This window comes from Vanacampus margaritifer, chromosome 1, assembly GCF_051991255.1.
Source record: "Vanacampus margaritifer isolate UIUO_Vmar chromosome 1, RoL_Vmar_1.0, whole genome shotgun sequence".
In the NCBI taxonomy this organism is placed as follows: domain Eukaryota; kingdom Metazoa; phylum Chordata; class Actinopteri; order Syngnathiformes; family Syngnathidae; genus Vanacampus; species Vanacampus margaritifer.
Window position 1 is genome coordinate 254,207 of NC_135432.1, and position 11,803 is coordinate 266,009.

The 11,803-nt window shown below is 44.3% G+C and overlaps 2 protein-coding genes across 3 annotated transcripts; both read left to right on the top strand.

The window, feature by feature from the left end:
- The first annotated feature begins 1,357 nt into the window (after window positions 1-1,357).
- Window positions 1,358-6,210, top strand: LOC144056472 (actin-related protein 3-like). The gene is made up of 12 exons (XM_077573329.1): window positions 1,358-1,564; window positions 1,921-1,976; window positions 2,564-2,688; window positions 2,772-2,882; window positions 3,470-3,565; window positions 4,163-4,270; window positions 4,350-4,493; window positions 4,651-4,824; window positions 4,899-4,991; window positions 5,061-5,186; window positions 5,302-5,385; window positions 5,457-6,210. The coding sequence occupies exons 1-12, from the start codon at window positions 1,521-1,523 to the stop codon at window positions 5,550-5,552; spliced, it is 1,257 nt and encodes a 418-aa protein (XP_077429455.1). The 5' UTR covers window positions 1,358-1,520; the 3' UTR covers window positions 5,553-6,210.
- A 137-nt stretch (window positions 6,211-6,347) lies between these two features.
- Window positions 6,348-9,295, top strand: LOC144056479 (transmembrane protein 182-like). 2 transcript variants are annotated; one of them, XM_077573342.1, is made up of 6 exons: window positions 6,348-6,459; window positions 6,582-6,782; window positions 6,922-7,018; window positions 7,119-7,241; window positions 7,312-7,449; window positions 8,547-9,295. In XM_077573342.1, exons 1-6 carry the CDS (start codon window positions 6,379-6,381, stop codon window positions 8,801-8,803), a joined length of 897 nt encoding a protein of 298 aa, XP_077429468.1. In that variant the 5' UTR covers window positions 6,348-6,378; the 3' UTR covers window positions 8,804-9,295. The 2 variants fall into 2 exon arrangements, with proteins under 2 accessions (XP_077429468.1, XP_077429477.1); XM_077573351.1 differs by having other exon boundaries at window positions 7,319-7,449.
- Window positions 9,296-11,803: the final 2,508 nt, after the last annotated feature.

Below are 11,803 nucleotides of genomic sequence, written 5' to 3' on the forward strand. Positions count from 1 at the left end.
CACAATGGGTGTGGCTCTTAACTTCATCCATACCAAAAGAATCAATGGATGGATGGAGAATAGCAAAATATCATATTTTATATCATCACTGCCGAGTGTAGACATATTTTAAATACTCTATATCTGCACTGCAGTGATTTGCATAAATGAAAAGCGCTTTCATCATCATCATCACCATTAATATTATTATTGCTAATTTATAGAATAAACAAAATAATATTAGTTATGATCATTAGTGTACAGTACTTTAAAATATAAATTGTTTATTATGTTTGGAAACCCCTCAAATTCCAATTATGTTTGCAGATTGGTAAAAAAAAAAAAAGTCATCATTATTTTTCAACAGAGGGTATTTCCCATTGATTAGATATTGTTAAGTGTTCTCCGTGATCAGCAGAAAGTTATATCCACTTTTTAAAATCAATAATTGTGTCATTTGATTTGCTCTGGAGCGCAGTAAGCAGTGGCGGTCAAATCTTAAGTATTGAGTTCAGTTGGCAAAAAAAGGCCCGAGTACCAAAGAAACGAGTCTTTCCAAAGGCCCAGGGAGTTGAAGAGGAATAAAAGAAATTTGTCCTCTTTGCGTGTTCCAAAAATGAAGATAGGTTTAATGTAAGAAAAATACACCTTTTGCAAAAATGATTTCATAAAAAACAGAGAGTCTCTGGACAAATAACTGCCTCTAATTCATCACTTAAAGAACGTGGGATTTCAGAGCGTCAAATGTGCTCTTCTACGTGTACAATAGCTTCTTATTGTTAAAAAGACCTCCTCCTTTTCATTCGTAGACTAAACATACTCTCTGGTACTTTTCCGTGAGCAGATGGCGTAAACAAGGTCAGGTGGATGTTTTTGAGACAGAATGTGTTATATAGTTGAAGGATTTTCCCATAGCAAAATCTCACAAACAAGTTGAACAAGTTGTGTGTTTATTATTTCAAAGCAAATTTTGTTTTCTTGACCGAGATGTGCGTGTACAACTAAAACAAGGAATTTTGAACCAATCAGTGTATACCAGACAAAGGAGTGTGTGTGTGTGTGTTTGAGACAAATTCTGGTTCAAGGGCTAAATGTGCTTTCGCACCAAACGCTGAGAAGGAACTTTTTTAGACTAAATAATATGACCCAGCTTAAGGCCAGACCATACGAGGTCGACATCATCTGCTCTGCTCAGGACACAAAATATGTCTTATAGGTTAATATGAAGAACTAAAATGTTCATAATGTGTAACAATAGTTGATATATGAAATTAGGCATTAAAAATGTTATAATATCTTTCAAGTTGAACGAAACTTGCTGCTGCACTAGCTAATGCCATACACTGGGAGTCGCTGTTTCACCTTTCATTGTGCATACAAGCAAATATCGGAGTGAGAACCCGGAAGCGCTCATCCGTCAACCGCGGCTGCTGCTGCGTTCATTGTGGTTGCGGGGACTTTACATCATCTGCGATCGGCACATCCATCCATATCGGACGCTTGGGATATTGACCTTGCTTTTGGCTAGAAGGCGAGAGAGCATGGCTGGTCGAATGCCGGCTTGCGTTGTCGACTGCGGCACAGGGTACGTGCGGAACATGCTAGCGCCATTTAGCTGCCGTTTGCGGTTAGCCTACAAGTCCAGTTCCAGGCTAACGCCCTTCCTCATGCCACTTTTCTCTTTACGTCTCCCTATCGTCAACATTTGCAATCATTTTAAGCGGAGGGAGGAGGCAGTTCTAAATCGCCCCGGTTTGCTCTGTTTGATAGCACTGCTTTCGAAAACGGCTTTCTTTCGGTAGCTACGGAGGCTATTGCTACTTCCTGGTCGTCGTCCCCACAAACCACGACGTCAACAAGATTGTTTTGCTGTAGCTACTCGAATTTTCCAAGAAATGCTGATGCGTGCTGACTGACTGACTGACTCTCAACCCCGTGTAGGTACACAAAGCTGGGTTTTGCTGGAAACACGGAACCCCAGTTCATCATACCGTCATGTAAGTAATGAGGTGAAAGATGTGCACTTTAATGACGTGACTACATTAAGAATTTGGTAAGGCACGTGAATTTGAACAAACGAGGCAAACCCATAGAGCTGAACATGAATTTAAAACAAAAGGATAAAAGCAGTAGAGGAATAATATAATGATGAAACGCACACAAAAACCACAAAATAAAATACCAAAATGGTGAAATCATATTTTTGATGTGTAAAAAAACAAACCGCAATGAAAAGATTTCAAGCCACGTTTTAAAAGCACCAAACATCTGAGCAGATCTCACCTTTTGAGGAAGTTGCTTTCTGCAACTCAGGATTAAACATACACAATACAGTACTGCTACACGTTGTTCACTTCTGGAAACATTCACTAGCCTTGAGGGGGAAGTTTCATGCAGAGACACTCAGTTTTGTAGGCAAAGTGTAAAAATGTTATCATCTGTTTACCATGCTCTTATCCGACCTGTAACTGTGAGCTAAATACAATTCATATGTTTGTTTTTTTAATCCCTCATTTGGTTTGAGGTAGGACCTTTTGAACAAGCTTTGTGGTTTTCTTGTCACGCCTCCTTCCTGATTGATCAGGCATTGCGATAAAAGAGTCGGCCAAGGTTGGGGACCAGGCACAGCGCCGGATGATGAAAGGTGTTGACGATCTGGATTTTTTCATTGGCGATGAAGCCATCGATAAGCCATCGTATGCAACAAAGGTGAGATGCCATTTTGTCATGCCGAAGCGCTCGCGTTACGCACTTCAGCAGAGGATCAACTCTTTTCTTTTCCTGCTTCCCAGTGGCCAATCCGACATGGAATCGTGGAAGACTGGGACCTGATGGAGAGGTTCATGGAGCAGGTCATCTTCAAGTATCTGCGGGCGGAACCTGAAGATCATTACTTCCTTTTGGTAAAACCGCCCTTTCCAAAAATAGTTGCATTTAGGCAATATTCAATTGACAGTATTATAACTGAGCATTAACAACACTGAATTGCAGTATTGAAATTGCAGCCCTGAAATGTCCTTTAAAATATGTATGTATATGTTTGTGTCAATAAAAACAACCAGTTTTTCTCGCTCAGCAGACAGCGTGTGATCAGAGAGACAGCGTGCGTCATTTGAGGAGGGCCGAGCGGGGTGGGGCGAGGCGGGGCGGGGCGGGGTGGGGCGAGGCGGGGTGGGGCGAGGCGGGGCCGAGCGGGGTGGTCGAGGCTGGAGGGAAGTGTGGAGGCGACTTCAACACGAGGCTATAAAGGCGGATGCAACAGAAAGTTTAGTACCAAAGAGCAAGTCAGTTGTGTGGATGCATTTTGACAACCCCAAAAAAAGAAGACTCTACGCAATGTAAGGTATTGTGTATAGTAAATCGCAATGGCAAAATGTCAATGAGATTATTTTCCATAATCGTTCAGGCCTCTCTTTCTCCACTGAGCGCAATCTTATTGACGTACACGTTTCTGGTGTGGTAATAATGTGTCGTGTGTGTCGTCCTACAGACGGAACCTCCATTGAACACACCAGAAAACCGAGAGTACACAGCAGAGATCATGTTTGAGTCGTTCAACGTGCCAGGCCTCTACATCGCTGTTCAGGTACCAAAACCACACTCACATCTTCCTTCCTGGTGGTACGAATGTTGTAATGCCTTCACGGAAACGTTCTATCGAGCGGCATAAACTTGATTGACAAAAGTCAGGCGTTTCGCGCATCTGCGTTTCACGTTAGCAGTTAGCATAGCTTCTCTGTTTCTGTTCTCTGTTTCTGTCTTGCTTTGTTGCTCGTCCTTCTCATCGTCGTCCTTGAGTGATGACGATACGTGTCAAAAGTGTAGCTTAGCTGGCCGCCGTGGAAAAGGAGCAGATCCATTGGAAGTCCGCGTTAATTGGCGTTACCGCAATAATAGTAAGGTTAGCCGGTGTGGCGCAAATGAACTAACCACGGGAGTTCCAGAGCAGCCGGGAAAGATGAGTAACTCTTTGACGCGGACGTGCCGGCGGCAGGCAGCAGCTCGGCGTTTTTGAAGCCGTTTTCACGCTGAGACGTATATATGATGTCGTCAACAAGCGTTAACGTGATTATTGGCAAAGTCCAAATGTCTAGCAAATTGATACTTTCCACTGCATAAGTCAGACGAGCACTGCACAAGACGGTGTTTGTTTGAGCTAATCCTGCGATTGTGCTGTCATTAGGCCGTCCTGGCGCTGGCGGCCTCCTGGACGTCCCGACAGGTGGGCGAGCGAACGCTGACGGGGACGGTGATCGACAGCGGCGACGGCGTCACGCATGTCATCCCGGTGGTGCGTTGACGGGCCGACGGGCCGAACGCGACTCTCTTCACACCTTCGACGATTCCGTTTTTCCCTCTTTGCATTCCAGGCCGAAGGCTACGTCATCGGCAGCTGCATCAAGCACATCCCCATCGCCGGGCGGGACATCACGTATTTCATCCAGCAGCTGTTGAGGGAACGAGAAGTGGGAATTCCTCCGGAGCAGTCGCTGGAGACCGCCAAAGCCGTCAAGGTCAGTTGGACTTTTGGCCTTTTTGTGCATTTGAAGAGCCGTTCATCGGTTTCCGCACAATGTCGCCGCCGAGACGTTCTTTTGGCAAACAGGCTGCACAGCGGCTGCATTTTGCCGATAATCTTACTAATATGTGTTTCACGGCGCGTCACTTCAGGAGCGCTTCAGCTACGTCTGCCCCGACCTTGTCAAAGAATTTAACAAGTACGACACGGACGGGCCCAAGTGGATCAAGCAGTACACGGGTGTCAACGCCATCAGCAAGAAAGAGTTCCTCATCGATGTGGGCTACGAGCGCTTCCTCGGACCTGAGATCTTCTTCCACCCCGAGGTGCCGCATTCACTCATCTGCATTCACGTCCATGTGCACATTTGCGCCATTTCCAATTGCTCGCCGTCCTGCAGTTTGCCAACCCGGATTTCACACAGCCCATCTCGGAGGTGGTGGATGAGGTCATCCAGAACTGCCCCATCGACGTCCGCCGGCCGCTCTACAAGGTACGCGGGAACCAAATGCCAGCGGCGGACGCGTGTCTAGCGGCTGTTAATGTGTCAAGTGTGCCACAGAACATCGTGCTCTCCGGAGGCTCCACCATGTTCCGAGACTTTGGTCGACGTATGCAGAGGGACCTCAAGCGGACTGTGGACGCGAGGTTGAAAATCAGTGAGGAGCTCAGCGGCGGCAAGTTGAAGGTGAGAAAATACTTTGGAAAAGTTGAAAAACTGCCAATGCATGCTTGGATGGCCATTCAGCAAAGTCAAGCGGGCCTATTGGTTGTCATTGCCGTTGTTATTTTTTTGGGGGCAGCCAAAGCCCATCGACGTGCAGGTCATCACGCATCACATGCAGCGCTACGCCGTCTGGTTCGGAGGCTCCATGTTGGCGTCCACCGTGAGTATCAAACTATTTTGCCGGCCTGCTGCTTTCCTACGTCCATTTGAATGTGACTTTGCTTTCGGCAGCCCGAGTTCTACCAAGTGTGCCACACCAAGAAAGACTACGAGGAAATCGGTCCAAGCATCTGCCGCCACAATCCCGTGTTCGGGGTCATGTCGTAGGCCGGCGGAAAGCGGTTGGGCAGAGCTGGAGGCGGAACGGAGGAAGCGCATGTGCGGCGGCGCTCTCACCTCTTCATTCGAATTGAGTGACAGCGGACCAAACAAACTGCCGACAACGGTCGCGACGTCCTCCATCAATTAGAAGGGACGAGCAAATAATTCTAATCATCGCTGGTAAATATTTAATGAGTGCTCAGAAGGGGTTCTATAACGTTGCTTACTCGACACGAGTCTGCTTGAGCACACTTGGGTCAGCTTATCTGTCAGGAGGCGGGACTAAATAAAGGATGAGTCAAGAAATGTGCAATATTGTCCTTCAAAAAAAGGTGTAAAGAAATCAGAAAACTTGCTTAAAGTTCTGTGCCAAGATGTCGAAAAAATGAGTGAGAAATGAATGAGGGCTTTTCTGCTGTCTGACGTGATGACAAACGTAAGCATCCAGCCACGCTCTCATGCACAAACGGAGCCTTTGGATACGTCGCCACCACATGGCTCCGTTCAACTTTTTATTTGATTTTTTCCTTTGCAAGCCCATTTTCATAATCAAACACAACCAAAAGTTGTAGTCTTGTATGAACATGCAGTCGGACTTGTTGAATCCTGCGCTCATTTCTGCCATTCCAATAAAAGCTGAGCTGTTTTCAAGCTTTTCTCTGGACTTTGTGCTTATGATGTCATTCGGCCTCCAGCCTGCCCCGAAATGGGGACATTTTGCAAGTACGCTAACTGTATTTAGTTCTTGAATGTATTTTTTATTATGGTTTTGTGCTAACTGCTGCTCCTCTCTTAAGCCCGTTGATCACTAATACGGAAAACATGATGGGAAATGTGGCCATTTATTTACACAAGAAACCGTGCGTCCCTCAAATTTCAGCTTTGGGGCCTCCATGCCAAAAAGGAAAAAAAAGTGAGTCGGGTGCCCTGATCATTATATTTAGTTGTGACATCTGCTCCTCTCCTAATCCTGACACCTGATGCAAGTGTTTATTTCCATCCCTCAACTCCCTGTTTGGGGCGGGGGTCCTGTAGCCACGCTCCAACCCTGAGCACGTGAAGCGGACCGTCAACATGTCGGAGCGTTGCCGCTTGAGGCCAAATGAGCGCTTGAGCGTCTTTCTCTTCTTGGCTTTGTTCTCCGGCGCGCTGGGCCTTCTGGCCACGCTCTTTTCCTGTGCCACGGACTACTGGCTGCTGGGTTCGATGGAGCTTTGCCGTCCACCACACATGGAGGTACCGTATAGTGTTACTAACACACACACATATATATATATATATATATATATATATATATTGTTTGTTCCTGCCTTCCTGAAATGCTCATGTCTAGCATGATAGTGCTAATAATTAACCATCATTGTTGTGACCCAAGGCCGCAGACAACAACATGCTCTTCCACGAGGGCCTGTTCTGGCGATGCTACTTCCCAGTGACATCTCCTAAGTACTCTCTTTGGGATCTTTGGATCTGTAAGATCATCTTGCACTCAAGGTGGGCGGGGGGCGGGGGAGACTCTGCTTTCACAATAATGCTCACAATCCTGTTTTTTTTTTTTTTTTAACTCTTCAGTAAAAGCGCCACATGTCAAAGTGTGCCAGGCGGCGTTCCTCTTCCCATTTCCTGCGAAGGAGCCGTTTTGGGCGGAGTCCTCGCTCTCCCCTGCTGAGGCCAGCGAGCGTCCCAGCGCCATCGGTGGGACGTCTCAGCAGCCTTTGCACTTCCTCACTTCACTCTTCGCTGCACCTCAACGTCCCTTTCTCAGTTTTCAGGACTTTTTGGAGCATCTTCCTCGTCACAGGTGTGGCCGCTGTGGTCACTGGTGGGCTTTGTGTTATCTGCACTGCCGCGCTCTCCAACCGCAAGCTCTACAAGGCGGGCGGAAGCCTTTTGCTTTCTGGGGGTAAGTTGACATTTGGCCTATTGGTCCCCCGAGCAACACTTGACGCTTGCCTGTATGCCAAAAAGACTCTTTTGACTTGATTCTTCCTCTCACAACTAATGACTGATGTTGCGACCCATCAACCAAATGTTGCAAAATGAAACATCAAATCATAAGGTCAATATTTCAAAAGTATCAGGTTTTCAAAGCAATGAAATGTGGAACGGTCTCTCATTGAACTGTCACGATGACAAAAGATACTCCGGATTATTTAACCAAAAAAACAAGAGCGTTTTGATCTCAAGTTGAATTCATTCATTAAACAAACCCAAAAGAAAATGTTCAAGCAATCATCACTTTAACTGTTCACTGACAAAATACGAGCGCGTTTTTTCTTAATACAAGAGCAGAAGGAGTTTACAAATGACAACATATTTCCTTCAGACTGAAAATATGACGGTGGCAAATGCCTTCCCTACCTTTAAAACATTTACTGACAACAATAGTCATATCAATGCCGTAGACAAAATGAATTACAAGAGGATGGAAATAGCACCAAGTGTGCAAAAAGGGCAGGAAAAACTCGGGGTCGATTTCGTGACAAACTTCATATCAGATCAATGTAAGTGACTTTGTCATATTAGACTTTATCGTCAATTATAGCCGTCCGCTTCAGGTGGTCTAAAAAAAGAACTATCCACGTGGAAATGCATTTCAAGTACTAAAACAATAGATGGCGCTATCGTCCCGAACGTCATACATTTGAAGGAAGTCATTCTAAAAAAACAAAAAATAGCACTTATCAAAATGAAGAGGAACTATTGGAAGGCGATTCGGTTGAGCGTGGAATGTCACCGGTTAACGAAAAGAAAAGAAAAGCGACAACGAGCTCACTGTGATGTCACACAAATGAGAAAAGCAAAAACAACAGCAACAAAAACACAGTTTAAGCCGACTAATGTGCAAAATCATCAGCATTTTCAAAACTTTTTTTTTTTTTTTTTTTAACAGTTTTCAATGACCGAAAGCATTTTTGTCTTCAGGTCAAATGTTGCACGAGGTCACGTTGATGTGTCATTTGTCCCGGTAAAAGTAGGAGCGTCACATGTGTCCGGCAGGTGTGTGCCTGCTGGCCGTGGTGCTCATGTACCTGCTTTGGGTGCACGCGTTGGACACGCTGGAGGAGTTTGGTCGAGGTCGGCGAGCGAGCGGCTGCGCATCCTTCCGGCTCAGCGTCCAGCACGGAGCGTCCTTCCTGCTGGCTCCCGTGGCCTCCTTCTTTAGTCTGATGTCCGGCCTGCTCTTCCTCGCCATCGCGCCCAGCGCTCGCTCTTTAACGCCGTCACATCCGCCAGATGTCCAAACTGACCTGTGACCGGCAAATCTGTCATTGCGTGACTCAAAGAGAGACGCACTGTACAATGTTTCCCCATTTGAGGGCAAAAGGTCAGTCGAGGGCGCTCGCTCCATTTGGAACCTCACATACTCTTTTTTTTTTTTTGCATGCATGCAAGCGTAGTTTGTTGCGGGTCAATTTGCTTTCTGACAAAAAACCTGATTCAATGTGATGGCAAGTTAACGGTTTCAAACCCCGCCGTCCTTATCGCCCCACAAAAATGCACATTATACCTGTAACACATGACACCCCCCATGACCCTCGAACCTTGTGGATGGACTAAGGATCGTACAGGGCCATATTTTTGTGCCTTTGCGACTTGTCTGACTTAAGCGCTCGCTCAGACTTTGTTGGGCATCGTTTCAATCTCCGGGATTCGAACCTTGTAAATTGACATCTCCCGGCATGCTCTAAACACAGCAATGTTTGCATGCGCTACACTGGAACCTTAATGAGTTTTTACATTTTTTATTGAAAATGAACTGAAACTAACATTAAAAAAATAACATTTCTGTTAATGAAATACAATAAAAACGAGTGTGCTATTTTCTTAAATGATAACTAATTCAAACTAGATTTTATGTTTTATAAAACAAAGTATCATTATAGTGAAATGTCCTTTATTTTCATCTGTCAATTCATTTCATACTCTGGCTTTCAGGGTTTGTTTTAAATACAGTATATTTATTTCAGTATTGCTGCATGGCCCTTTGGTAATTCTAGTTGACTTCATTATACAATAATTAGTGAGCTTTTAAAAACAAAACAAAAAATCTTGCCACTTATAAGAAAAGAACTCAATAAAAGAAACTAATAGCTAGAAAAATGCTCTAAAACTAATTAAAATCAACTCAATAGAAATGAATTGAATGACGAAATAAAAACTAGCTACTATGAAATATATAACTATTAACCTTCAGTATACACAGCTTTGTCATGTTTCGAAATAATAATAATAATTATTATTGTAATTATTATTATGATTTAACATTTTCCTTTTTGTTTATTTTGGGTCATTTCATTGGGGGAATCATCAGATTTTAGGCTGATGAGTCATTTTTGAGTTTGACCCCCAAATCCAACCAAATGACACGTTTTAGCCGCATTGCATTTAAAATCAAACATGCTTACGACCAAACGTGTCATCGAGTATAAAATGAACTAGAGGATCCTTTTGACCTCCATCAGTGAATATATAATTGGAATACTTCATTTGTAGTTTAGATCTTCTTCTTTTTTTTTTTAATCTAATGAATCGAGCCACTCTTCCTTCATTATAATTGATCAATTAGACCGGACAGAAGTGCTGAATAGAGGAGTGTCGAGTTTGAATGTGTGCACGATCCGGAATGAGGAACGATGCTTGGGTCACAGGGATGGACAGAATAAATGAGCCTGTCACAATACATTTCCTGACATGAAGGCTACTTCACGCCGCGGCCGCTAGAGAGCAGTGTTGCCTCGTCATCATCTCTGCTCGTAAGCTTTCTTCTCAGCATCCTCAATTTACGAGCGCCTTCACAACGCGAAACTCGGAAGGCCGTACATAAGTGACAATTATGCTCCCCCCAGCTAGACTTTCCCATTTGGTGTAATTAGGTTAAAGAAATGAGTGTGAAGTCGATAATTAAGAAAAGGGAAGCATAACGCCTTGTGATGACAATCTCGAGACGTTCACTTTGGCTTGTAATCTGGCATGGGAATTAGGCGAGTGTCATTTCATGTGATTCTTTCTTCTTTGTTTTATGTTTGCGAGTTGAGTTCACGTTTCACTTTGAGTTCACTCCAATTTCAAGTTTGAGATTTCAAGTTCAAAACAAAAACAAAAAATCGGTGTGCTGGTGTCTTGTAAATGATGTCGCTCGTGCGTACTTTCAGGTGCAGGTGACGTTCACATTTGTTTCCCTTTCAACTCTGATCGTTCTGATTTGTGCATATCGTGCTTGGGTTTGTTGTTGTTGGCTTTGTGTCCTGTCTTGCTCGTTAGGCTTAGTTTGCACCTGTGCTCGTCAACATGTTCCCTGGTGCCTTCTGATCGTCAGGCCCAGCCACGTGTGTCTTGTCCAGGTGTCTCTCGTTGTCTCTCGTTTCGTCGCCGTCACTCTTGTCTTTTGTTGTTTTCAGAACTTTGTTGGTTTTGTTCCTTTGGAAGGTTGACCCGCTGTTAGTGGGGTTTTTTTCTCAACAAATTGTGTTGATTATGCATCCCTGCCGTGGTTCTCCTGCATTTGGACCCTCCACCTCACGCCAAGCGCAAACTGCACGATGGGTTGACTGCAGGTAAGTCTTTTGATTGCTGTTGGGGCGAATTTCTACAAAAAAAGTGTCCTTTTGTTGACTTTCTTTGACTTGTTTCTGTCATCCTGGCATTGGCTCCTTTTCCATTTGAGGATTCCGTCAAATCCTCCATACTTGCTGTCATTGCCTTTTGCTGCTGCCTGCATCGGCCTTCAAATTGCCTTCGCTCGCGCAGACGGTTGCCTCTAAATTGTGCAACTAGCATTTGAGCCAAGATCTTCAGTAGACTCTTTTGTTGAGGTAGTCGGCATTTCAATAGGATTGCATTGTTATACATTTTTCTCATTTATGAACTGCAACTGCATACGTCATTATACCAACCCTGTTTATGTGAAGTGTAAAATATGATTTTAAAAAACAAAAGAAAAAAACATTCCGGGTCAAACTCAGTTGGATATTTGACAGCAATGAAATTTACTCACGTTTATAAACCAGATTTTTTTTTTTTAAATGACACAAAATACACCAAAAAGAAAATGTTTTTGAATTTATCTTGAAACGAAAGACAACGTTTGTGTATACACAGGGTTACAATAGTTTTTTTTTTTTTTATAGAACATATTTTTGATGTCATCTTGACCCTGGACGGACGCAAAAGCCAATCTTTGCTCCCCCGTCATGTTGCGCTACCAGCAGGCCGACCCGGGGCCACAATTATTCAGGACTTTGCTCAAGCAAGTA

What these genes read in the sequence shown, in the direction of transcription:
- LOC144056472 (XM_077573329.1), top strand. Translation starts at nt 1,521, where the DNA reads ATGGCTGGTCGAATGCCGGCTTGCGTTGTCGACTGCGGCACAGG. An exon ending in GTTGTCGACTGCGGCACAGG is followed by an intron (nt 1,565 to 1,920) that starts GTACGTGCGGAA and finishes AACCCCGTGTAG; the next exon opens with GTACACAAAGCTGGGTTTTG. An exon ending in TCCGCCGGCCGCTCTACAAG is followed by an intron (nt 4,992 to 5,060) that starts GTACGCGGGAAC and finishes AGTGTGCCACAG; the next exon opens with AACATCGTGCTCTCCGGAGG.
- LOC144056479 (XM_077573342.1), top strand. Translation starts at nt 6,379, where the DNA reads ATGTGGCCATTTATTTACACAAGAAACCGTGCGTCCCTCAAATTTCAG. An exon ending in GCCGTCCACCACACATGGAG is followed by an intron (nt 6,783 to 6,921) that starts GTACCGTATAGT and finishes TTGTGACCCAAG; the next exon opens with GCCGCAGACAACAACATGCT. An exon ending in TCTTTGGGATCTTTGGATCT is followed by an intron (nt 7,019 to 7,118) that starts GTAAGATCATCT and finishes TTAACTCTTCAG; the next exon opens with TAAAAGCGCCACATGTCAAA.